Here is a 26,809-nt window from a genome sequence, read left to right on the forward strand (position 1 = left end):
AATCCGCATGGGAAGTGCATGTTAGGTTTGTTTTGGGTTGTAAGAAGTGTTGACAGAGGAGGTACTCTCGGAAGAGTTGGGTCTTCAAGAGGACGCCCCTTCTCTGGTAGCACTTGGTAGGTCTTTCCACCATTGGGGGACTACAAATCAAAATAGTCTGCAGTGTGTGTAAGGGCGGCAGTGTCATACGGCGTTCTTTGGAGGAACTTAGTGGCCACGGGGTAACGTAATAGCCTGGTAAACCAAACTCATTCACAAAGTGAATAGAGTCTAGTCACTCACAATTGCAAAACGTGTCCAACACTGACACAGTGACGGGCATAGACATATCGTTAACTTTGAAATCATTGGTCCATCCTAACCAATCACATTGATCAGGGATTTTTGACGTTACTTCCTACTTTGCCTAAAATTATTTTTTTTAAAACTGTCCACAAACAGAATCGGCAGTCAGGAAACAATGTATGTGAGCCTACCTTTGCTGTAAATAAATGTACACATTCTTCCGACTGCAATTTTTTATGTTTGCAGGCGTTGGTACTACCATTTACCACAGCCACTTTCAATTTCGAAACTATAGCATCATCCCCTCTCGTTGCTGATTGGACAGGTAATCTGACCAATGGAAACGCTAGTGAACTGTTCCAGACTAGTATCTCCCTGTAAAGAGATCTAGGTGGGTGTGGCCAGGCTAGTAACATAACCCTTTATGAGCGCATTTTCGGTAAGTGGGAGCAGAGTCAGCCGTCTTCCTGCCATCTTCCTGATATTCAAGATGGCTGTAATCAATAACCAATAAATGGAAGAAAAATAATGAATGAATGAATAAATAAAAACGACCTTAATAGTGATCAGTGTGCAGTGATTTTGGTTTTTTTGGATTATACTTACCTGCCTCACCTGCACCTGTATCACTAAAGGCTTGTGCACAGGGAGGCCTTATGGACTTGAACCACTGTGGAAGTGTCAAATCTCCCCTGCATTTTTTGACTCATCAGTGGTGGGGACACTATAGGAAGTGGTGTCTCTGCACTCCGAGCCCTTTGTCCAGGAAAGGTAACAGCTGTTTTAGCCAAGGTTACGGAACATCAGCCGTATGGGAGGCTTACGAAAAATCACAATCCCTCTTCACTTTCTGCATAAATCCGTCATTAGTTATTTATACTCAGGCTTCCTCTTACAGCCGTCTGCCTGTCCTGTCCAGTCCCCATCACCCCCGTCCTGATCCACACTGCATGGGGGTTCTGGAAGGATGTCTCTGTGTGCACAGCCACTGGAAGGCTATAATCCTGCAGCAGCAGGACGCTGCAGCAGCACAGTCTGAACTCAGGGCTCTGTGCAGGACGCTCCAGCAGCACAGTCTGAACTCAGGACTCTGTGCAGGACGCTCCAGCAGCACAGTCTGAACTCAGGACCCTGTGTTTTTGTTTTGCAGGTATTTTAATGTGATTTAATTTGAAGATTGTAAGCTAGACCAAAGTCCTTATAGGGAAGTCCCCCTACTCGGTGGCTCACACGCTTCGAGCAGTTATTTCAGGCAGCTATTTTTTATTCAAATGAATGGGAAGGCAAACATAAGGGAGGTTCATATTGACATAAAGGGCTCTATTTTCCGTCCCGGCGCAATTGACTTTGTATACTCGCGCGTTTGTCTTTCCTATTTTGCAGTCAGCGCATATTGGAATTTTCCCTCCACAGGTACATGCCTGTAAATTAGGGGATTCGATTGCGCCCACGGGGGCGGTTCAGCGAAAAGACGGGGCGTGTTCCGGCGCAAACGTTCACTGTTGATATTTTGCAGTTTCAGAAAACAATTCCGCCACAGACCAGGAACTCCCTGGTCTAAAGTCTGTGGCGAAAATGCAGATGCTATTTTAAGGGCGCATGCATGACCACATGCCTGCATGAATGAATGCGTTGCACACCAATCTACAGACACCCCCGTGCACAGACGGAAACATTCAAAGCCTTGATAATATTTGTCCATTTCCCGGTTTTGTTCGTGCATTGGTGACCTAAATATTTAGTAGCCTATAAAGTACAACATCTACATGCAATATCTTTACAACAACGCCTAATTACGACCTATTAATCTGGACAACTTTATAGGCTACAGCCCTATAAAGGCTAAAGTTACTTTTAGTTTTGTTCCAGTTTACTGTTGTGTAAGGTTTTAAGCACCATAATTTTGCCTACCTTGTTGTAGCCCATCTGAAATAACTCCAAGCTTTGCTATGTTCCCTCCATCCTTTCGTTATTTTCAAAAAACGTTTTATATCCATGATGGCCTTGAAGTCTTGAGTTAGTGAATTAGCTTAAATCAGCTTTTCATGTGCTGTTAACCAGCAACAGATAGTACAAGAAAGCAGCAAGTATGGTTACAATTTCTGTACAATTTCTGTAGTTGCTGCATCCATTCATTGTTATTCTCTCTCCTGCTCAAATAAATGTTGTGCGTGAATTAAGTTGATGATAATGTGTTTACAAACTCTGCTTTACAGAAAATATTGTAAATAGTCTACTGTCACGCAGTTAATGGGATACTGTGCAGAGTTGAAAGTTAGGTCAACTTAAACGAAGCCCTTGCTTGGCCGCCTGTGCTGCGCAACGCACACTTAGCTCCTCTCATCTATACAATGTAGTTCCCATTTCTGTAAACCATACATAATTTCAAAGAAAAATATTACCACTCGAGGGAAATCAGTGTGGTGTCCATGTGAAAAAATAGGCATAAATCTAGCGTACACATTTTCACGAATCACTGATATGTTGATGACATAAATTAGGAAATGTTAGAGGACTTAAGGAGACGTGATGTTGAACTGCATGCCGATGCCATTTAACCCAAATGCCCCAGCGGCGGCACGGGAGAGAAGAGATTAACTGACAGATATGCATTGTCTATAGAGAGGTAATGTTAGATTACATTGTACATTGCAAATATATCACCATGCATTCATAACCTCGTGATTCAGTGAGAATGATCCCAAAACATCGGAAAGTATGTCTTTGTGACAATTCTGTATTACATTTTGTCAAGATGAAAAATCAATAGCTAACTGTTCCCAACTGAACAGTGATTATGGCGCTGTGAACGCTCCTGGCTGCGCCTGGCAAATACGCCACCATAATAGCAATCAGCTATGGAACAAGCGTGCCTGTTGTTAAAGGGAATGTGAGATGACGCTCTGATTGGTTTATTGCACGTTACGCCCAAACCACACCCATGATTAATGTAGCTACTTCAGACCACCCCATTTTAGATTTGCGTCGGGCGCAACAGTCAATATCCCGCCGGTAAAATAGCATCATCGCCCAAGATCCGCCCACAAAGTCACTTGCGTTTTGCGCGAAGACACTTCCGTTTCAGACCATTAAAATAGGGCCCAAAAAGTACATCAGGCAAAGCTCTATTTTAGATCTGAATTGAATACTGAATATCTCACCCCAAATCGCTAAAATAAGTCTAAAAAAACAAAAATGTGGTTGGTTACTTACTTACATTACAGGAGGGGGCGGGATATGTTTAGACAACTGCAATATTGGTGTTACGAACTAACCCTATATACATTTCTATGGAGGATTCTTTTGAGTCTCCTCATTAGAAAGTCTCTGTCTAAACACACCCCTCCCACTGGGTAGTGATTGACAAGTTCAATCACTTGAGTGTTCCAAAGTTACACAAGGTGTGTTAAATTCACACTTCACTTCACACTTCATTGTTAATTTTATTCAGATTATTCATATTATGCGTTAGAACGTTTGAGCAAGGGAGAAAACATCCACCACTCTGACTGTTCCTGTGAAATCTCTGGTGAGCAGTCTGATTGACTTTTAATGTGACTCACTTAGAGTCTGACTAGGAAAGGACATTTTATTGGTATTGCTTGTTGGTGTTGGTATTTTTTGTTTTTGTCTTGTCATTTGACCTCTTAGTTGCAGTGAAATGTATGTATTTTGTTTTAAATGTGTTCACTGCATCACTTTACTGCCACCCTTCGGTCACAAGTCCAAATCCCTAACCAGTAGGCCACGGATGCCCCCTCCTAAGGACATTGCCACCACTGCAATTACACACATTTGCATTTTTTAGATGTTGTGCTACCTTTCTGGTCTTGATTAAATCCTACAAGCTGAAATAATGTCCTCGCATCTCATGCTTAGATAAGATGCATGATAAGTCCACTCTGCTGCATTAGCTGAGAGGGAAACTACAGAGACAGCATTGTTAAATGCATTTACTGCTGTCATGCGGTTTACCTGCTGGCCACTGATTTCAGTTCTGGCATTTCAGTTTCAGTTCAGTTTGCGTTCACACAGAGCACCTGAGTGTACACAGTCAGCTTCTGTTTTGTGTAGTAGCGCACTCCACAGCCATGTCTTATTTCCTACATCTCTCTGGCCAGTGGTTTTCATTAGTAAAAAATATTTTGGTTTCTGTATTTGTGTAGTTGGTGTTTTGGCATGTTTTAGTGCTTGCAATTCCTCCACATTCATATTAATCCAGTGTTGGGGTGTCCCCTTGTGCTGCTCCATTCAGCCTGTTAGTTGTAACCCCCTGTTTAACTTGTTAGCTATATGGCCCCCATTTAGTCTGTTAGCTGTAGCCCCCGTTTAACTTGTTAGCTATGTGGCCCCCATTTAGTCTGTTAGCTGTAGCCCCTGTTTAACTTGTTAGCTATGTGGCCCCCATTTAGTCTGTTAACTGTAGCCCTCGTTTAACTTGTTAGCTATGTGGCCCCCATTTAGTCTGTTAGCTGTAGCCCCCGTTTAACTTGTTAGCTATGTGGCCCCCATTTTAGTCTGTTAGCTGTAGCCCCCGTTTAACTTGTTAGCTATGTGGCCCCCATTTAGCCTGTTAGCTGTTGCTGTGTTCAGCTTGTTAGCTGTGGCCCTGTTAAGCCTGTGCCACCCGTTCACCTTGTTAGCTGTGGCCCCTGTTTAGTCCATTAGCTGTGGCCCCCTTTAGCTGGTTAGCTGTGGCCCCATTTGCTTGTTAGCTGTGGGCCCCATTAGGCAGTCAGCTGTGGTCCCATTTGCTTGTTAGCTTTGGCCCCAGTTAGCCTGCTGGAATTTCCTTTAGCAAACCTGCAGCTCCAAAGGGGATGAACTAGCCAGAGCCCTTCTCACTCCATCTGCACTAGTGTGTGTGTGTTCTCATCCTTTCCCTTTCACTGTGTAGGTGTGTGTGTGTGTGTGTGTGTGTTTTATTGTGTCTATGTGTGCTTGCATGCATGTGGTGTGCCTGCATGGTGTGAGTGCATGTGTGAGTTTGTGTGTACATGTGCGAACGCGTGTGTGTGTGTGTGTCTGAGAGAGAGAGAGAGAGAGAGAGAGAGATAGAGAGAGAGAGAGAGAGCTGGGGGCAGATTCAGTGCAGAAGTCATAATCCCTCCTCTTCAGACTGAGCTCCATCTGCTCCTCTAGAGCTGCAGGTCTCTCTCTCTCTCTCTCCCTCTCTCTCTGTATCTCTCTCCTTCCCTCTCTTTTTTCTCCCTCTCCGCCCCCCTTCTCTCTCTCTGTCTCTGTTTATATTTCCTCTCCTCCCTCTGTTTTGCTCTCCCTCCTTCTCTTTTTCTACGTCCCCCTCTATCCCTTGATCCTTGTATGCATTGTGTTCTCAGAAACACAGTGCCTGTATGGAGCTGAGGCAGGTGCAGTGGCCAGGGTTGGGATTCCCTGTGTTTTTAAACCATCACTCTAATGTGTGTAGATATGGCAGCCTGACAGGCTGTTGATATCGTTTGCTTTTGTGAATGATTATAGGATAATGGGGGGAACTGGTGGCTCTCATGGTCTCGTCGCCATGTGGAGCTCCATCTGTCTCATTAGCCTCATAGCTACTGATACCACCTCAATATATTAACAGAGACACCATAGAGTTACTTAACGACTCAACACATTAACAGAAACACCATAGTTACTCACCAACTCAACACAATAAAAAAAAAACACCATAGAGCTACTCACCAACTCAACACATTAACAGTAACACCTTAAAGTTACTCTACAAGTTACTAAATCTCAGCACTAAAACACCAGTACTGTAAAGTTATTCACCAACTCAACACTTTTCTAAAGTATGGTAGTTACTCACAAATCTCAGCTGTATAAGAGAGGACCATAAAGCAGGCAGTCATCTCAGTTTTAGAGGCCATCTTGGAGCTGGTCTCTAAGCAATCTCGTGCTCATGTCTCAGTTTCAGAGTATTGGTCTCAGAGGTGGTCTAAATTATTCCTCGTTGCTCACAAGCTCCAGATTCTCTGCTCCCTTAGGCTATGCCATCTGAAAATAGCCATGAAAATAGCCATGAATTTTTTATTTTGATGTAATCAAAAGTAGCAAGTGGAAACACACGCCACACATGTGTAACATGCCTCTCCTGGCATGGGAGAGTGTGTGCCTGCTGAATTTACACTGTAATTAAGAAAAATAATTTGAAGTATCTTGGTGTTGTTGATTGATCACTAAGGATATCTGAATTCAAAACCTGATTTTGATTTTATTCCTTTTTTACGCTTATATTTGTATTGTGATTACTGTAGCTATTTATCTGTATTATTTATTTGTATTATGATTAGCCATTTATCTGTATTATTTATTTGTATTGCGATTAGCTATTTATCTCTCGTTTTGTGAGTAAAATGTATATTATTGTACCGTATGTATGAGTGTGTGTTCAGCGTGTGGTTATGGGGTGTGTTGATGTAGTTGATGTAGTAGTTGATGTGTGTGTGTTAGATGTGTTAGTGGTGTGTATTAATGTGTGTGTGTGTGTGTTAAAGGTGTGTGTTGATAATGTGTGTGTGTTGGATGTGTTAGAGGTATGTTTTGATGATGTATGTGTGTATGTGTGTTAGAGGTGTGTGTGTGTTAGAGGTGTGTGTTGATGTGTGTGTGTGTGTGTTAGATGTGTTAGAGGTGTGTATTGTGTGTGTGTGTGTGTTAGATGTGTTAGAGGTGTGTGTTGATGTGTGTGTGTGTGTGTGTTAGATGTGTTAGAGGTGTGTATTGATGTGTGTGTGTTAGATGTGTTAGAGGTGTGTGTTGATGTGTGTGTGTGTGTGTGTGTTAGAGGTGTGTGTTGATGTGTATGTATGTGTTAGATGTGTTAAAGGTGTGTGTTGATGTGTGTGTGTGTGTTAGATGTGTGTGTGTTAGATGTGTTAGTGGTGTGTATTAATGTGTGTGTGTGTGTTAAAGGTGTGTGTTGATTATGTGTGTGTGTTGGATGTGTTAGAGGTGTGTGTTGATGATGTGTGTGTGTATGTGTGTTAGAGGTGTGTGTTGATGTGTGTGTGTGTGTGTTAAATGTGTTAGAGGTGTGTATTGATGTGTGTGTGTGTTAGATGTGTTAGAGGTGTGTGTTGATGTGTGTGTGTGTGTGTGTGTTAGATGTGTTAGAGGTGTGTGTTGATGTGTGTGTGTGTGTTAGATGTGTTAGAGGTGTGTGTTGATGTGTGTTTGTGTTAGATGTGTTGATGTGTGTATGTGTGTGTGTTAGATGTGTTAGAGGTGTGTGTTGATGTGTATGTTAGAGGTGTGTGTTGATGTGTGTGTGTGTTGACCGAGTTTAAAAAAGACTCGATGTAATCATGCCATTGTAACAGTAAACGATTTGGTGTAAACATGCCATTGTCACGGTAACACTTAGTCCAGCTCACGTCAAGCCCCACTATGTTCGCGGAGAGCTACCTTCTCAGACTGTTTGCGAGTGTTTGCAAACTTTCAACTATGTTTGCGAATTTGAACGCACCCCTGATGTAAGTGTGTGTTAGATGTGTGTGTGTGTTAGAGGTGTGTGCTGATGTGTGTGTGTTGGTGTGTGTGTGTTAGATGTGTGTGTGTGTGTGTGTGTTAGAGGTGTGTTAGATGTGTGTTTGATGTGTGTGTGTTAGAGGTATGTGCTGATGTGTGTGTGTGTGTTTGTGTTAGAGGTGTGTGCTGGTGTGTTTTGTGTTGATGTGTGTGTTGATGTGTGTGTGTTTGTGTTAGAGGTGTGCACTGATATGTGTACTGATGTGTGTGTGTGTGTGTGTCCCTCAGCTGCTCCGGACATCACCGGCCACAAGCGCAGTGAGAATAAGAACGAGGGCCAGAAGGCTGTACTGTACTGCAAGTCGGTGGGCTACCCTCACCCCATATGGACCTGGCGCAAGCTGGACAACGACCTGCCAATGGTACGGGTGTGTGTGTGTGTCTGTGTATGTGTCTGTGTATGTGTATGTGTATGTGTATGTTTCTGTCAGGTTAAATAAGGGAATTGTTTGCTAATACATACTAACCTTTCATTCTTTCTGAATAATACACACTGCACAGAAATAGCTATTGCATGTGTGTGTGTGTGTGTGTCCTCTCCTGAATAATACACAGTGTATGGAAATAGCTGCTCTGTTGTGGTACATAATATGTGATTCACACACATCTTCAGCTCCTCCCACTCTGACACACACTTCTTTGATTATTCTAATCTCCCATTGTACCTCTTTCCTCTCTCTCTCTCTCTCCTATCTCTGCTCTCTCTCTCTGCTCACTCTCTTTCCTCTCTCTCTCTCGTTCTCTTTCTCTCCTCATCCCTCTCTCTCTCTTTCCTATCTCTGCTCTCTCTCTCTGCTCTCTCACTCTCTTTGCTCTCTCTCTCTCTCTCTCCTATCTCTGCTCTCTCTCTCTGCTCTCTCTCTCTGCTCTCTCACTCTCTTTGCTCTCTCTCTCTCTCTCTCTTTCTCTCCTCATCTCTCTCTCTCTCTTTCCTATCTCTGCTCTCTCTCTCTGCTCTCTCACTCTCTTTGCTCTCTCTCTCTCTCTCTCTCTCCCTCCTCTTTCTCCTCTTTCTCTGTCTTATTCTTCTTCCTCTTACTCCTCCCCCTCCTCTTCCTCCTCTTCCTCCCCCGCTGCAGGACATTGATAACTCCTCTGGCCGATTCTTCATCAGCAATAAGGACAACTACACAGAGTTGAGCATCCTGAATCTGGACATCAGCTTGGACCCTGGCGAGTACCAGTGTAACGCCACCAACTCCATCGGCACCACCACCATGACGTCAGTGCTACGCGTGCGCAGCTACCTAGCCCCCCTGTGGCCACTGCTGGGAGTGCTGGCCGAGATCATCGTGCTCGTGCTCATCATTGTCATCTACGAGAAGCGCAAGAAGCCCGACGACGTGCAAGACGGTAAGCCTCCATCCCCAGGCTCACAAGCAGGAGGAGGAGGAGGAGGAGGAGGAGGAGTGTTGTTGGTGTATGGAGCAGAATATTTCCTAGCTGCCATGATGTTCTAGGGCCTCGGTAGTGTTATGGGAACATCAGGTTTGAAGACTTAACGCTTAACCAAGGGAAGACTGTCTCCAGCTGGAGGAGGTTGTTCCAATGGTGTCCTCTCTCTAGGGCTAGCAGCAGAGCAGGGGGGTTGAGAGTAGTTTTAACATGTTGCTAATGATCCAATGGAGTTGAGAGTAGTTTTAACATGTTGCTAAGGATCCAATGATGTTGAGAGTAGTTTTAACATGTTGCTAATGATCTCAGGGGTTGAGAGTAGTTTTAACATGTTGCTAATGTTCCGAGTGACGCCCTGCTGGTCAGAACGGTAGCATGTAGCATTTGTGTGCTTGGACCTTAGTGGTGAGAAGGTCTAGAGAGTAGAGAGGCTTAAAATCACACACTTGTGTGTTAAAAAAAATCACACAACAGTGTATTAATAACAGAATCACACAGCAGAACACCAGTGTGTGGGAGGAACAAGGAACATTTGCATAAAGAACATTTACTTTAAAGTCAGACATGTATGTTTTAATCTCAAACGATTCACGAGTATGTTTAAAATGTGTCACAACGAGTGTGTCTAAATAACAAACAAGTATGTTTCAGCAGAAATGACAGTGTTCCTCTCAGAATGAGAACGGAGTGTTTACCTTTACATACTCACACACACACACATACACAACACATTCATACTCACCTGCCCACAGTCTCATAGATGCCCTCAGGGCGGATGGGGCAGCCGTGGCCTACTGGTTAGGGCTTCGGGCTTGTGACCGGAGGGTTGCCGGTTTGATCCCCGACCAGTAGGAACGGCTGAAGCGCCTTGAGCAAGGCACCTAACCCCTCACTGCTCCCTGAGTGCCGCTGTAGCAAGGCAGCTCACTGCTCCGGGTTAGTGTGTGCTTCATCTCACTGTGTGTTCACTGTGTGCTCTGTGTGTTCACTAATTCACGGATGGGATAAATGCAGAGACCAAATTCCTTGCAAGAAAACTTGGCCGAGAAACCTGATTTACATTTGATTTACATTTTAGAGGCTAAGGCCTCTTGTCACCTGACTCTAGTCAGTAATCAGACTAAATAGGCTCTATGCACGACTGACTCCATTTTGGATTCGCTTCCTACTGGGCAATCAACTTCCTGTTTACGCTGTACACAGTAGGCTATGACGGAAAATGACAGATTACTGGCCTGTCAGTTTTGATATAGTAGGCGTTTGCTAGTTGAACAACATAGCTAAAGTTAAAACTAGTTCAGTAACATCAGTTGCTTGATTAAGGTTAAGAACATTTTAATCCCTTTTTCCCGTTTGCTGGAGGGAGTGGCACACAACATTTTCACAAAGTCGGTCTACATTACTGTGAGACGAGGTCCTGAAGACAATGACTATAGAAAAAAGCCATATTAGCCAATGTTTTAATGTAAACAGGAAGTTGATATGCCAGTACAAGCGAATCCAAAATGAATATAATGTAGGCCTAAACAGTCTCTCTCTCTTTCTCTCTCTCACACACATACACATGTTGTCAGGATTAACAGTCCTGAGGTGATATTTATGGGGGGTGTGCCTGTTTTGTTCTGCACACAGGAAGGAAGAGCTGCTTCCATTATTTATGTTCAGAGGGCTTATATGATCCCAGGGCAGCGGGAATGGACCCCATGAGAAACCATTCTCTCTTTTTCTCTTTCTCTCTCCCTCTCTCTCTCTTTTTCTCTTTCTCTCTCAATCTCTCTCTTTCTCTCTTCTATCTCTCCCTCCCTTCCTCTCTCTCTCTCTTTTCTCTGTCGCTTTTTTTTCTCTTTCTCTTTCTTTATCTCTCATCACTCTCTCTGTCGCTTTCTTTTTCTCTCTCTCTGTCCTCTCTTTCTCTCTTTTTATCACTATCACTCTCTCTTTCTCTCTCTCTCTCTTTCTCTCACTCTCTCTCTTTCCCTCTAGTGTTGTCACATTATCAGATTGATGACTCTAATAATAAGAGATCATGCCCTAAGTATCAATACTGAAATTAATAACCTTAAACATGCAAAAACCTTAAACATCAGTAATAGAAGTCATAAAATAGGCCTAGACGACAGAACATGAAACTTTTAAATGAAAGGAAATATGTCTTTTATTAAATAAAATGGGATATCATAACTTTTTTAATTTCAGGGTAAGGCGATACCTTGCTAGTACGGGTGCATCATGCAACCCCATCCCCTTCTCTCAGTCTCTTCTACACCTCAGTGATACAGTAGTAACACACTGAACATCAGGAAACATTGGTTCACATTCATATGTTTAGAAACACGTGAAGATTTATTGACTTGTACGCTTGGTAAAATTGAACAGAACAACTGAGAGCCACTGAGTGCTTGTGTAACTGTAATCTGATAAGTAAGGTATCTGCTTTGGAGAATTATGTTCAGTAATGTTCAGTACACATGCAACTTATCTGAGTAGAGTTGTTTGAGTAGAGTTATCTGAGTGGAGTTGTTTGAGTACTCCTGTGGAGTGCTAGGCCAATGGGAAGGGAAGCTTTAATGAACTCTATTCAACTGTTTCTCCCCCTCTCTCCCAAACATCCTGCGCTTGTGGTAAGTGAGCACTGCATGCCCCCGCGTTTGCCCCCAGCAAGGTTTCCCTCCTGAACATGTCCCGTGAGCAATGCATGCCCCCCCCCCCCCCCCCCCCCACGTTTGCCCCCAGCAAGGTGTCCCTCCTCAACATGTCCCATCACCTGGCATTACACGGGCATTTTCTGTTGGCTGGACAAGGAGCTGACGTCTAGCGCCTCAAACTGCCTCTCACCCTGGACGTTAGGGTCAAACTCCCCTCACACGCATCCGTCAGTTTCACCACACACATACACACACACACACACTCACACGTCTAGCGCCTCAAACTGCCTCTCACCCTGGACATTAGGGTCATTCTCTCCTCACACACATACATTAGTCTCACCTCACACACACACACACACACAAACAAACACACACAAACAAACATAAACAAACATAAACACACACACACACACACGTCTAGCGCCTCACACTGCCTGTCAGTCTGGACGTTAGGATCACACTCCCCTCACACGCATCCGTCAGTCTCACCTCACACACACAAACACTCACAAACACTCACACACACACACACACACACACACACACACACACACACACACACCTAGTGCCTCACACTGAGACTGAATTCGATGGTCAGACAGACAGGCTCTATGGTCCAGGTCCATGCTGCAACACTGGCTGGTGTACTGCTTTATATGCGTAACCCTATTCAGTCCACAAACCTCCCCCCGTCACTCACTGGTTGTTCAGTGTTTGCAACAGAATGGGAAAATGGCCTGTAATGTACTGTGCTGCCAGACTCCAGGTGTGTGTGTCCTTCTCCCTACAGGTGTGTGTGTCCACCTGTGTCCACCTGTGCTTCAAAATGACACCCATGCTCTTTCAGAACCTTTGACTTGTGTTTACTTCTGGATATGGGTGTCATTCAAAATGAGCCAAAGCGGATGTCCTGCCATTACGGCCTTTATTTGTTTGTTTGTTTGTTTATTTGTTCATTTGCTTGCCAGTATGAGTCATCCTCCCAGTAAATCGCCTGGCATCCGTCAACATTCCCCTAGTGTGTTCAGACAGGAAGTGTGTAAACCCTGGATCCAGCATGAGACTTGCTATGCTATGCAGCGCCTCAGGATCCAGCATTAAGAGTCCCTGTGCAACGCCACGCCCCCGACATGTGTGTGTTTTGTTTTTGTCCGGATCTGTGTGTTGATTGTGTGTTTGGCTGGTTGTCATGGCGATTGATTCTCTGCCATGATGGAGGCGACTGCGTGATGTCATGGCCGTCTCTGGCCCCCACCAACCCCCTCCCCCCTTGCGTGCTGCAGTGACCAGCGTCTGTTGCAGGCTGACCGTTTGTTCTGACGTGTGCGTGCGTGCGTCCATGTGTGCGTGCGTGTGTGTGTGCGTGCGTGTATTCTGACACTGCCTCCAGACTCAGACTCTGCATGGCCTCATTAAGTCTCCATGTTCATAATGTTCCGTTAACAGAGGAATGGCCCTATCCATGTGTGTGTGTGTGTGTGTGTGTGTGTGTGTGTGTGTGTGTGTGTGGTAATCTATTCTAAAACACTAACTGACATTTTGTCCATGTTTTTCCTCCCGTTGTCGCTGAAGATGATGAACCAGCGGGGCCAATGTAAGTCTGTTTCTGATGTTCAGCCACTGCCTGTCTGTCTGTTTGTCTGTCTCTCTGTCTGTCTGTCTGTCTCTGTCTGTCTGCCTGCATGTCTGTCTCTCTGTATGCCTGTCTGTCTGCCTGCCTGTCTGTCTGTCAGGCTGCCTGGTGTTGCTTGCCAGTACTGTTCTGGGTGCCATGCTGTGCTTGTGCTACTGTGTCCTGTGACCAAACTGTTGCATCCATTAGCTCCTAGCTGTAGTCTGTCTGAAGAGCACAGCAGCTGATACGGCTCTTAAATATAGAAGAGTTCAGATGCAAAACCCTCGAACCACTTTTCTTTTAAATTAGCATTTTTTATCAGCCTCCGATAAAATTACATTTGCTGCCAGGGCTAGTCTAGCAACTCTCCGTTGGCTTGTGAGCTCCAGAAATCGAAACTCAATCAGGCCAATGAAATCGTGTATAGAGTCGTTAGGTGGGCTTAACATAATGATTGATGGCAGAGTTGCAACGGTTTGGCTTGAATTCCCTGCTACTTGAAAACAAATAAGATGGATGTTGCTGTTGGTGAACAGTGTGACACGAGTTAAGCTTTTATTAAGTTGGCAAACGTTTGAACTAGCCAACTAGCTCTGCTGGTGGGAAACGCATGGGACTCATAGCGCTGCCGCTGTCCTATTGCGTGCAGAGGGAATTTGAAAGACAACTGATTATCCCGCCCCTCAGACTGAGCACTGCGAAAGGTGAGTTCCCAGACCCTACATTTTAATGTGGGTCTGGCTCGTCAGGCTAGCCCTACATGATAACAAAATCAAAATGTGCAACTGGTCTATGAGCTTTCACGCTAAAAAAACAGTGTGGAGAACAACATTAGACTGGTTAGATAGCACCTCACTGCAAACCACTGTGGCAGTCTCCCAATCCACGTGAAGCCTAGGCCTATATGCCTCATCATACTTTCGTTTTCTTCCCGCAGTCTTTTCTGTCTCGTCCTTTCTTTTATCCCCCTGTGCTCCACCTCCACTTTCATCATTCTGCCCCCCATCCCATCGTTGACGCTACTGTCTCCTGCTCTGTTTCTCTCGCTTCTCCTCTTCGATCGCTTTAATTAGGTCTTTTGGACATGTTTTTAGCCAGTTATCCATGTTTGCGTAGCCTTCTACCACAAAACTAACGCGCCAGATATTCTGGCTGCCTGCAGGAAATCACGTGCATTGTGGGTAGCTTATTTTATTAATGAAAACATAGCCTACTATAGAGTTTACAAATGAATGAATTACATTATTAATTAATTAATCATTTTTAACACCTTTCCGACATTGCCCTTTTCATCTCGCGTACCCCCTAGTGGCAGCTCGCGTGTTCCACAGTTTGGGAATCCCTGGTGTAGAGCATTCACTCACCATCGTTATCTCATTTTTGACTGAGGTGTTATTTAGAGGGATTTGCATCTGAACTCTCCATATACAGTATATATATATATTGTTTTGTAGATATATTTTATATTCTGTTTTGTAAATGTATGCCTATTTTAATATATGCACCATACAGCTGTTTCTCCATCGTTTCTTTATTGTCTCCCTAAATGAGAATTTATGTTGAAAATTAAACATTAATGGCCCCAGCAGTGGCGTGACTGGCTGGGGCACCTGCACCGTACGCCGGCGACCCGAGTTCGATTACCACCCCGTGGTCCTTTCCGGATCCCACCCCGACTCTCTCTCCCACTCACTTCCTGTCAATCTCCACTATCCTATCTAATTAAAGGCATAAAAAAGCCCAAAAAATATACTAAAAAAAAAAAGAAAATGAAACATTAAAACCTATGGCATGCACCGATATGGAATTTTGGGGCCGATAACGATTAACAATATTTATCGGTTTGTTGTGGCCGATACCAATACGATAACCGATAATATTACTCTTGGAAAGAAAATAAATTGAAAAGTGAAAGGGACAGAATTTAACAAGCAGCATTTAATTGCAGTCATTACATACCACCAATGACACACAAGCCTGTTCTCAATGGAACAGCAGCAAAAATAGTCATCAAAGTAGCAGTAGCCTATGGGTGGCAACCAAGGTGAACATGACGTCAGTCAGTGAGTGAGTGTCTGCGCCAGCGGCCAGCGAGATAAGCGGAAAAGCTGGCGATCAAATCAGAGTTTGTGATGAGGGAAACTTGCTGATCATTGAATAAAGCTGCAACTCCTCTGACTATCATGTGTCTGTTGCGCGCACAAGGTCTTATCACCTATATAAACTGCACGGGGCAATTTTTCATATGGCCAGTATGGGCAGCTGCCCAGGGCGGCATCTTGCCGAGGGCAGCATGAGCACTCGCAAAAAAATAATTAAACAAATAAATAATTAAACAAATAAATAAAAAATCGGAGTATTTTTTAGCTTTCATTTGCGCTAATCAGCTTTCTGTCGCTCATTTGCACCTCAAGTCAATCACATGTCACTGTGGGGGGTGGGCACCCTATATACTTTACAGTTGCTTGTGCTTGCTGCTGAGAAGGTCTCACAGACAGAAGTTGAGAAGGGTAAGGAGGAGGGGCGTCCGGGGATTCAGCTTTGGACCACGTCTCTCTGGAGCGGTGAAGTGGGGAATAACGCACAACTAACACAATTAGTAGGCACTGCTAGATTTAGTGCCTTAGTCAGTCACACTACAAATTGCCTCCAAAAAAGACGTTTCATTCACATAGGCTATGTTATTTTTCTGGATTGTGAAATAGTTGAAGGGGGTGGTTGCCCAGGGCATCATACAAGTTAAGACCGCCACTATGACTACAAACTAAAGCAGGAATGGTTAACATACTGTATTTCTCGGTAACATTACCAAACCCAAGTGAACGAAATGCAAACATAATACTAAAATACAAACATAAAATTCAAACATAATAGTAAAATACAAGTTAGATTTATCTACTGTCCCTTCAAAGAGTTTGTTTTTATTTCTCACCAACTATCACGGTAAAGTGCAGACACATCAGCACAAGAAGGCAATTCGCTCTAGGTAGGCTGCACTCCATAAGCACTGCTTATATTCAATGAGGACCATTCACGAAAGGATTTTGGGCTACACAGATTAAACGCAGATCCACAGATCTTGTTAGAATAATCAAATACATCCACACTGCTGACATTATTTTGAGGAAGCAGTAGCCAACCAAGCTCAAGTAGCTCAGTGTAGACAGACGGGCCTTATAGTTGGGAAAGTAAGACTAATAATTGGCCGAAATTCCGTTATCGGAACAATAATAATAATTTTTTTTCACTTATTCGACTCTACTCTGTTCTAGTCTTTTCTAGTTTAGTCTATTTGATTGTAGTCTATTCTAGCAGCCTTGGCCTACTGGTTGGCCCTTCGGACTTGTAACCGGAGGGTTGCCAGTTCGAACCCCGACCAGTAGGAACGGCTGAAGTGCCCTTGAGCCAGGCACCTAACCCCTCACTGCTCCCCGAGCGCCGCTGTTGTAGCAGGCAGCTCACTGCGCCGGGATTAGTGTGTGCTTCACCTCACTGTGTTCACTGTGTGCGGAGTGTGTTTCACTAATTCACGGATTGGGATAAATGCAGATACCAAATTTCCCTCACGGGATCAAAAAAGAATATACTTATACTTATAGTCTAGTCTACTCAACTCTACACTGTTCTAGTCTACTGTATTGTAGTGTAGTCTATTCCTGTCTATTCCCTATTCTATTTTAGTCTAGTCTACTCCACTCTGTTCTAGTCTAAGATATTCTAGTCTAATCTATTCTAGTCTAGTCTACTCTAATCTGTTCTATTGTAGTGTAGTCTATTCTTGTCTATACTATTTTAATCTAGTTTACTCCACTCTCTTCTAGTCTAGTCTATTCCTGTCTATTCCTGTCTATTCTATTTTAATCTAGTCTGGTCTATTCTACTCTATTATAGTATAGTCTATTCCTGTCTATTCAAATCTAGTTGAATTATAATCTCTTGAATTTCCCCTTGGGGATCAATAAAGGATCTATCGAGTCTAGTCTAGTCTTGTCTACTCTATTGTAGTCTTTTCTTCTCTGTTGTATTGTATTGTTTTCTAGTCTACTCTATTGTAGTGTAGTCTATTCCTGTCTGTTTTGTTCTAATCTAGTCTAGTCTACTATATTCTACTCTGTTGTATTGTATTCTATTCTAGTCCAGTCTGTTCTATGGTAGTGGGCTCCTCCTTCCTCCTCTCTGATTGGTTCTTGCGTTGTCCCTTTGTCTTTTGCAGGAAAACCAACTCCACTAATAATCACAAAGACAAGAACCTGCGCCAGAGAAACACCAACTAAGACGACCGCAGCCACCACCCAGGTCCCCCACCGACTCTTCTCCTCTTTCTCTCACACACTCTCACACACACACACACACACACACACACACACAGTGCACAAACTAACAGAACAGACACAGACACACACAGCACAAACACACGGCACACACACACAAACGCAGGTTCCCCTCCTCACTTCCCCTCACCAAAACACAAACAAATATACACAGAACCAAAACAAACACAAACTTGACACTTATTGAAAGCCTCCTCTGAGCCTAAAAAGAAATGTTTATTGTTCAAATTGTCATACACTGGAAACTGCAACATACTGGCCCTCATTTATCAACTGAGCGTAGAACCCTGCGCAGATCTGAGCGCAGAAATTATCTTACGCATGGGGGACACACGTGATTCCTGAAACATATTTATTACTCCAATTTCAGCGTAAGAATGAACGTTTGTTGGTAAATGTGGCAGCTGAAAACAAGCACCCTAGAGCAGTGTTTCCCAAAGTCTGGGTCGGGTCGCAGGAGATTTTATTTGGGTCGCCAGCACAATTTATGTTGTGTTATAGGCCTAACTGACCATTTGTCATTTGATACCAGGAAAGCTAACAGTTTTCTATTAGGATGTAGTTTGTTAACTACCACAGTCACAGTTTTGTCATAAAAGCTCATGAAACTGGCGCATGAAACTAGGGGACGAACGCATCGCAGAGGGGGTGCTAGAGCATGGATATCTACCTCTCAAATTGAAACCGTTCTGTGGGGCGCCTGCCATGTACCTCGCAGTTACAAACTACAAGGGACATGAATCCGCCTATTTGCACGAACATTAACAGATACCAGCTCCTCAACTTTACCGATTAAAATCTAGTGACCGTGCTGTCAACTAAAGCAGACATCCATAGACCGGACATAAGGCCATTCAATTTGCATGTAGATAGTTTCGATTGTAGATGCAATCTTTAAAGTTAATAGCAACCTCCTCATATCGACCTCCTCATATTTTTATTTCTGATTTAAAATGCACAACAGTGCATTAGGCTACAATTTAAATAGACATTTTAAACACTATTCCTCTTGTTTTCTACCTCGCTAACTCCAAAGTAAAGGCGCATTCTTCCGGCTATTGCGCAAAAGCCTCTTGTTCTGATATAACGACTATACAATATAATATAATACAACAATGCAATATAACGACTTGAGTTATTTGCTGTTTACATCGGAATTGACGTCCACAGTGTTATTGGACCCATTTGTCTGCAACGCAACGTAGCCTACAACATTTTTTTTTAGAAATACAGGAACAGCTTACTATGCTGACGAATGACGACCGCGTATCTTTTCAGTAGTCATTTCCAATTTTTCACGCTGATGGTGCTCAAAATGCAACACAACCGTGTTCAAAGCAGGATCTATCTATCTAGATCCTATAGCAATGTATAGTTGGGGAAGGCATAGAAAAGTTGGAGAACCTGTGACCTAAAACAATATTGGTGGTAGGGTAGATTTGAAGTGAAATGGGTCGCGATGGTCTGTCATTTTTAAAAAGTGGGTCCCCAGAAAAAAAGTTTGGGAAACACTGCCCTAGAGCAACCTCACCCCTAGAATTTACGACATGGAGGTGCATGATACACCCAAAGAGAAACATTTCTGATCTTGAGTTAATCACAGTGACATTGCAAGTCCAGCGGAACCTTGTTCATTTTGACAGCCAGAAAAGTGTCATGAAGTAAGCCGGGAAACGTGATTTAAGTGTAACCGACTATATTTTCGCCATACGACACTTGCCATTTGTCCCTTCAAATAAATAATTTATGACATTGTTTCCAAAGCGAAAATAATTTTCTCCACATATCCTAAGACATCAAATCTGTCAACATAGCAGGCTACATTACGGAAAGTAGGCTACAAATATGCAGGAAAAGTCTTAGGTCCAAGAAATTCCATGAATTCAACGTTGCAACTTTCCAATTCTCCGCCGATTTACTGCTGCACCGTACTTTGCCGTCTCAAAAACATGTACACAAGTTGAGACTTGATGTGAAATTCGAGCGTTGCCACCGCTCACGTTTAAATTGATAAATGCCATGCTTTGCGTAGAAATTAGTGTACACCTGTCCTACACCTGTTTTATGTGTATTACGTTCGTTTTGTAAATGAGGGCCATTCAGTGGCTAAACTTATACAGTACATGTAATACTGCGCAAGAGGTGGCAGAAGTTGAAAGGAGTGTTTATAGGAATGGGCAGATAACTGACATGTGACTGATACTAGTTCAAAGAGTAACTGATTTACTGAAAGTAAAAGACAACTGACATATTGCTGTTTTTTTATTTGCAGACGAACACATTCATTTCATGACCTTTGAACGTAACCCATGACTGCGTTCTTATTCATTGTAAAGCATATCTGAGGTGGAGGTTAGGATGGCAACCACTAAAAGGAAGACGACAGGCATGCCTTATGACCCCGGGAGAGAGGAGGTGGACAGGGAGGCGAGGGGTGGACACCACTGATTTCCCTTTTTCCTTTGCTGCATGATTGTGTTGCTTTTTATTTGATATGTTTTCTTATATACAATTGTTTTCCATTTCTCTAAATAAGAGTAATGCATGCGAGATAGTGACTTACTGTTTGTTACAGACAAGGTTTTCTTTGGGTAGGGTAGTGTCTGTCAGGCTGGTTTCATGTAGATGATGATATTTACTTTGTATGTGACCCTTCAACTTTAATGCATTGTAAGGGATAATATGACATGACCATGTTTGGGTATAACAGTTTTTGTACAGTTTACCATTGCACTGCATACCATTTCTATAAGGAGACATTCAACTTTTTCTCAGTTAATTTAAGTTAGGGGCTTAATTTAAAAAGGGCTTTGCAATGTCCCTCACTAGTTGTTTTATACTTATGACTGTATCGTATGTATGTATTTATGTACTCGATCACTGAAGGTAAACAATAGTATTTGAATGTTCCTGATTTGGTGCACTTAAGTGTTAAGAAAAATGGTGGAGCACCTGCAGAACTTAATTTTATAATTCCATGACTTCTGTCCTAAATGTGACTGATTGCTTTTTATCAATGTGTATTGTACAGCATGGCTTTTATTCTATGCAATATTTATTCATATAATATATACATATATATATTGATATATCCAGATAGATAGATAGATATGTTTATCAGACATTAAGGCGTGATTTATTTTTGGCCGCAGTGAAGCTTTAAGACCATGTAGACGCGTTTCTTGGCGCCCCAGACTCATAGATTACTGATCACCTTTCACCAATGCATGACATCCATGTGAAGTACTGCTAGTGTACGAGCACCTGGAGTGCAGTAATGAAGCTCGGGCTCTTGCGTGTTGTGAGACGACTCCAAGTCATTTTTACTAATAAAGACTCCTCGTATGACTCGCCTGCCCTTTATTACTGCCTTCTGCTTCAGAGCGGTAGAGGAAATGAATTTAGTGTTGATATTTACAGTAGGCTGAGGTGAAAATAGATGCACACAAACACATGCAGGTATTCATACACAACACACGGTCACAAATGAGTACAGCGCTGGCTCTGCATGACATGGTAGAAGATCACCCTCTAGTGGAGTACTTTCATATTGCATCAGAGAGAATATATTTTGCCATAGGCCTACATGTGTCATGTACACACACACACACACAACGTCACTAAAGCTATAAGTTATGTAAACAAATCAGTAATTATCATAAACAGATAAAATGTACTTTTGCCATCGTTCATTTTCAGCCAAACATCGACGACGACTCCCTCAGCTATTTGTTTCTTCCATGTAAGGTTTGGTTGGTCTCCGGGCCCGGCTGATGTTACTCATCGGGCCCTGGTGTTGATGACGGCGCGGCGGTTTAATTTCCTGCAGTTGTATGCCCACGAGTCTCAGCAGGACACAAACACACGGGCAAGCAGACCGTCAGACTGTTTGTTCACAGCGCCCCTGCACCCACCCCCAGTCCGTTATGACGGCAATAAATTCTCCACATAGTGTATGACTGAGATTACAGCGAAAGGACGTGCTCGACAACCTTGAACTGAAATGGATGTGTGGTGACCAGAGGGGGCGCTATTGACAAACAAATATCTGCCGGAAGGATTAAAGGCTCCGGCTGCTAATGGTGCAGTGCAGCTACAAATCTAATCTTTGGCTTGTTTGGGCTCAGAGTCCAGGCATGGGCCTGGGACTTCCAGCTCTCCAGCAGCTCCTGCCAGCGCGGGTGGAAGTTGGAGGACATGTGGCCAGAGACTTTCTAATGAGGAGACACAGCGCTCAAAAAATCCTCCATACAAATGCATGGGGTTAGTTTGTAACGCCAATATGGCAGTTGTCTACGCATTCTGCGGCAAAACGTTGACATGTGCATACATTGAGCCAATCATGTGGTGTGTTGTAAATACATTGAGCCAATTATGTGGTGTTGTGAAGACGTGCCAATCATGTGTTGTGATCTTGCCGCTAGAGCAAGATTGGTGTCGTGAAGCCTTGCGCATGTGCATTTCTGCCGAAACGATGCCCGATGAGTGCCCAAAAAGCGTTGCAATACGGCTGCCGAGTGGAAGGACTTGCCTAAAACGACTTTGATGTGGCAAAGTGTGGCTGCTCTCCATACACCAGGTTCCTCTGAGGAACTCACAGCCTCAACACTGTTTTAAAGGCATCCTATGCCTAAATATAACAGCTCCAAAGTAATTTTGATGGTAAACTAACTAGGGAGGATGGCGCACCTTCCATACCCTTCCGCAACCATACACCACCCGTCTATGGAAGCCAGCTTTGCAACTTCGATCTTCCCCGACCTGGAGAATCCATATGGTTTTACGGTAATTTATAGCCTACTATTAGTATAAAATCCTGTAATATTACCTTTTCAGGGTCCAGGGGGGAGAGTGCAGGCCGTGAGTGGTATTTACGACAATTGTTTAAAATACAAATACTCTGCAACTACGGGGAGCCCAGTACCACCCCCACCCCCCCAAAAAATAACAAATAAAACCGCATTTAACACCTTTAAAGTTGATACCGATGTGGTTAGAAAAGGGAAAATCTCATAAGTTTGAACATTTTAACTTTTTTCCTAGGCGTGGAGGGGCAAGTTTCTCATATATATACAACTATGTATGTAAATTTCCTATGGCAGTGTCTTTAACAATTAGCCTAGAAATCTAGACGCACCCTAGCGGCAGCAAATTAAATTTGCTGCCAGGGCTAGTCTAGCAACTCTCCGTTGGCTTGTGAGCTTGAAAAATTAAACTTCTATCAGGCCAATCAAATCGTGTATAGAGTCGTTAGGCGGGCTTAACATAATGATTGATGGCAGAGTTGCAACGGTTTGGCTTGAATTCCCTGCTACTTGAAAACAAAGAAGATGGATGTTGCTGTTGGCCAACAGTGTGACACGAGTTAAGCTTGTTTTAAGATGGCAAAAGTTTGAACTAGCCAACTAGCCTTCCGCTGGTGGGAAAACGCATGGGACTCAGTGCTGTCCTATTGCATGCAGAGGGAATTTGAAAGACAACCGATTATCCCGCCCCTCGGACTGAGCACTGCGAACGGTGAGTGCCCAGACCCTACATTTAAATGTGGGTCTGGCTCGTCAGGCTATTTAACAATAGTTGTAGTATTAAAAGTGCTACTAGGTATTTTTCCATTTACTCACTACAGCAGTTGATTCTAATTAGCACAAGTGAGTTAATTAATGAAATCACCGGTTTTATGTGCACAGATAGAACCCTTACATGGAGGACCTACTTTCTGAAGCCTTTTTTTTCAACTTCTGCAGACACCCTATGAACTGAACCCGAAAAAACTATGTCTCCCATGTGCAGCCACACACATGGGCAAACACACACACACAGAAACACTGGACATTAGACCATAACCTCCTGTGGGCAGACGTCAACAAATATCATTCCATGTTGGTGAAAGGTTAACATGTCATGTGTTGTGTGCTTTCTGTCGTGCCTGTCTATCATGTCAACGTTATGGAAAACAGTCTGGCTACACAGTACACACAAGACATAGTCTGTGTGCCATTTCATCTTGATTAGGCTACTTCAGTGATATAGGGTTAGCCAGAAAGGTTTGTTTACATTAAGAGGAAAATTGGACGAGTGCAGACTGACTAGTAATCAAGTAGGTGATGTAGTTGTAGATATACAGTATCTCACAAAAGTGAGTACACCCCTCACATTTTTGTAAATATTTTATTATATCTTTTCATGGGACAATACTGAAGAAATTACGCTTTGCTACGATGTACAACACACAGCCATTAATGTCTAAACCACTGGCAACAAAAGTAAGCACCCCTAAGTGAAAATGTCCAAATTGGGCCCAATTAGCCATTTTCCCTCCCCGGTGTCATATGACTTGTTAGTGTTTCAAGGTCTTAGGTGTGAATGGGGAGCAGGTCTGTTAAATTTGGTGTTATCCTTTCACATTCTCTCATACTGGTCACTGGAAGTTCAACCAAAGTCCTTTTAGGCAAGTCCCTCCACTCGGCGGCCATATTGCAACGCTTTTTGGCACTTATCCGGCATCTATTTAGGCAGAAATGCGCATGCGCAAGGCTTCACGACAACAACCTTGCTCCAGTGGCGAGATCACAACATATGATTGGCACAATGTCTTCACAACACACCACATGATTGGCTCAATGTATTTAAACAGAAGGTGGAGGAGCGCAAGCTCTCTACATCTATCAGCTCCGTGTTGTCGTCATGGAGGAGTGGAAGAGGATTCCAGTGGCAACCTGTGAAGTTCTCAGGAACTCCATGCCCAAGAGGGTTAAGGCAGTGCTGGAAAATAATGGTAGCCACACAAAATATTGACACTTTGGCCACAATTTGGACAGTTTCACTTAGGGGTCGCTTTTGTCCCGCAACCTTTTTTGTCCCGCAACCTGTCCCGTGGCATCAAGGAAGCAAAAAAGGAATACACTCACAACATAACCACCCACTTCAAAGACAGCAGGAACGCACTGACACCCATCATCATGAAGTGCTTTGAGCGGCTTGTCATGTCACACATCAAATCCATTCTCCCCCCCACCCTGGACCCCTTCCAGTTTGCATACCGAGCCAAACGGTCCACAGAGGATGCAATCTGCTCTGCCCTCCACCCAGCCCTCACCCACCTGGAAAAAAGAGACTCATATGTGAGATTGCTGTTTATAGACTTCAGTTCTGCATTCAAAACCATAATACCACAACAACTCATCTGCAAACTTGACAAACTGGGACTCAGTACCTACCTCTGCAACTGGCTACTGGACTTCCTCTGTCAATATCTCAAGCAGCATCACACTGAGCACGGGGGCCCCCCAAGGCGGCGTGCTCAGTCCGCTGCTCTTCACCCTGCTGACGCATGACTGCACTGCAACCTACAGCAACAACCACATAGTGAAATTTGCTGACGACACAACTCTGGTGGGTCTCATCACCAAGGGCGACGAGACTCAATACAGGTTGGAGGTCGACCTTCTGACCACGTGGTGCAGGGACAACAACCTCCTGCTGAATGTCAGCAAAACCAAGGAGATTGTTGTTGACTTCCGGAGAGGTCACACCCAACACCTGCCACTGACCATCGACGGTGCTGTGGTGGAGAGAGTGAGCAGCACCAAATTCCTGGGGGTGCACATCAGTGAAGACCTCTCCTGGACCAACAACACTGCATCACTGGCGAAGAAAGCTCAGCGCCGCCTCTACTTCCTGCGGAAACTCAGGCGAGCAAGTGCTCCACCAGCCATCATGACCACATTCTACCGAGGCACCATTGAGAGCATCCTCTCCAGCTGTATCGCTGTGTGGGGCGGAAGCTGCACTGAATACAACAAGAAAGCCCTGCAGCGCATAGTGAACACAGCTGGAAGGATTATTGGTGCTTCACTCCCCTCCCTGAAGGACATTTACACCACCCACCTCACCCTCAACCTCACCCGCAAGGCGACCACAATTGTGAGTGATGCAAGTCACCCCGCTCATAATTTGTTTGATCTACTGCCCTTTGGGAAGAGGTACAGAAGCCTGCGCTCCCGCACCACCAGACTCACCAACAGCTTCATACACCAGGCTGTTAGGATGCTGAACTCTCTCCCCCCTCCACCCTCAGCTACATAACATCCTGGACTTTGGACCCACAATGGCTGCCTTGCACTACTCCACTTGCACTACTCCACTTGTACACTTGCACACTTTGCAACTTGTTGTTGTTGTCCTGAAAACACTTCTGAACACACTTCTGCTGCTATTATATAACTTGCACCACTATGCCACTTGCATACTTAGGTCAAACAGAACTACCTCAGCCATTTATTGGCCTGACTTTTGCACTATTATATTGACTGTCTACTGTATGCACAATTGCAAAATTTCAACCCAAATTTTGCTGCTCTTATTTCTTCATTGTATGTGCCTTCTTATTTACTTTTTATATTGTTTACTTGAATGTTATGTTTGTCTGTAGACTTAATTGGTAAAATATGTCTTGTCTCCACCGTGGGATAGTGGGAAACGTAATTTCGATCCCTTTGTATGTCTTGACATGTGAAGAAATTGACAATAAAACAGACTTTGACTTTGTTGCCAGCGGTTTAGAAGTTATTTTGAGGGGACAGCAAATTTACACTGTCATACAAGCTCTACACTCACTACTTCACATTGTATCAAAGTGTCATTTCTTCAGTGTTGTCCCATGAAAAGATAAAATAAAATATTGTGAGATACTACATGAATTGTTAAATATTGTCTATATGTGCTGTTAAAGTACTACTGATGACGTATGAGTGGCAAATAAGGTGTTGTGTTATGTGTTTATTTATTCTTTTCAGCGTTGTTATGTTAAAGAAATCAGTAAATCCTGACACAATATTGGCAAACAATGAAACGAGCCTACAGTACAAGACATTGAGATCTATGGCTTTGACTACAGTATGATTACACGTTAGCATTTTACTCCAGTCACCTTCACACACTAATTTTCAATTACAACACAGGGTAAGTATACCCTCTTCATCCTATTTATTTGTTAAAACTAA

General features: G+C 43.6%; 1 protein-coding gene across 2 annotated transcripts in view; it reads left to right on the forward strand.

The window, feature by feature from the left end:
* The window catches only part of nptna (neuroplastin a), a 31,807-nt gene extending 10,652 nt beyond the window's left edge, over positions 1-21,155 (forward strand). For both annotated transcript variants that reach the window (XM_076301310.1, XM_076301320.1), the window contains 5 exons: positions 8,047-8,180; positions 8,898-9,171; positions 13,434-13,455; positions 17,690-17,772; positions 20,080-21,155. In XM_076301310.1, coding sequence (XP_076157425.1) covers positions 8,047-8,180; positions 8,898-9,171; positions 13,434-13,455; positions 17,690-17,750 — 491 coding nt within the window. In that variant the 3' untranslated portion in view covers positions 17,751-17,772; positions 20,080-21,155. The remainder of the gene's footprint in view (positions 1-8,046; positions 8,181-8,897; positions 9,172-13,433; positions 13,456-17,689; positions 17,773-20,079) is intronic.
* The last annotated feature ends 5,654 nt before the right edge of the window (positions 21,156-26,809 follow it).

The sequence above is a fragment of the Alosa pseudoharengus genome, unplaced genomic scaffold (assembly GCF_046254945.1).
Source record: "Alosa pseudoharengus isolate Yale_2024_CS ecotype anadromous, Long Island Sound unplaced genomic scaffold, YU_APseudo_1.1 YU_APseudo_1.1_scf_10, whole genome shotgun sequence".
Classification (NCBI taxonomy): domain Eukaryota; kingdom Metazoa; phylum Chordata; class Actinopteri; order Clupeiformes; family Clupeidae; genus Alosa; species Alosa pseudoharengus.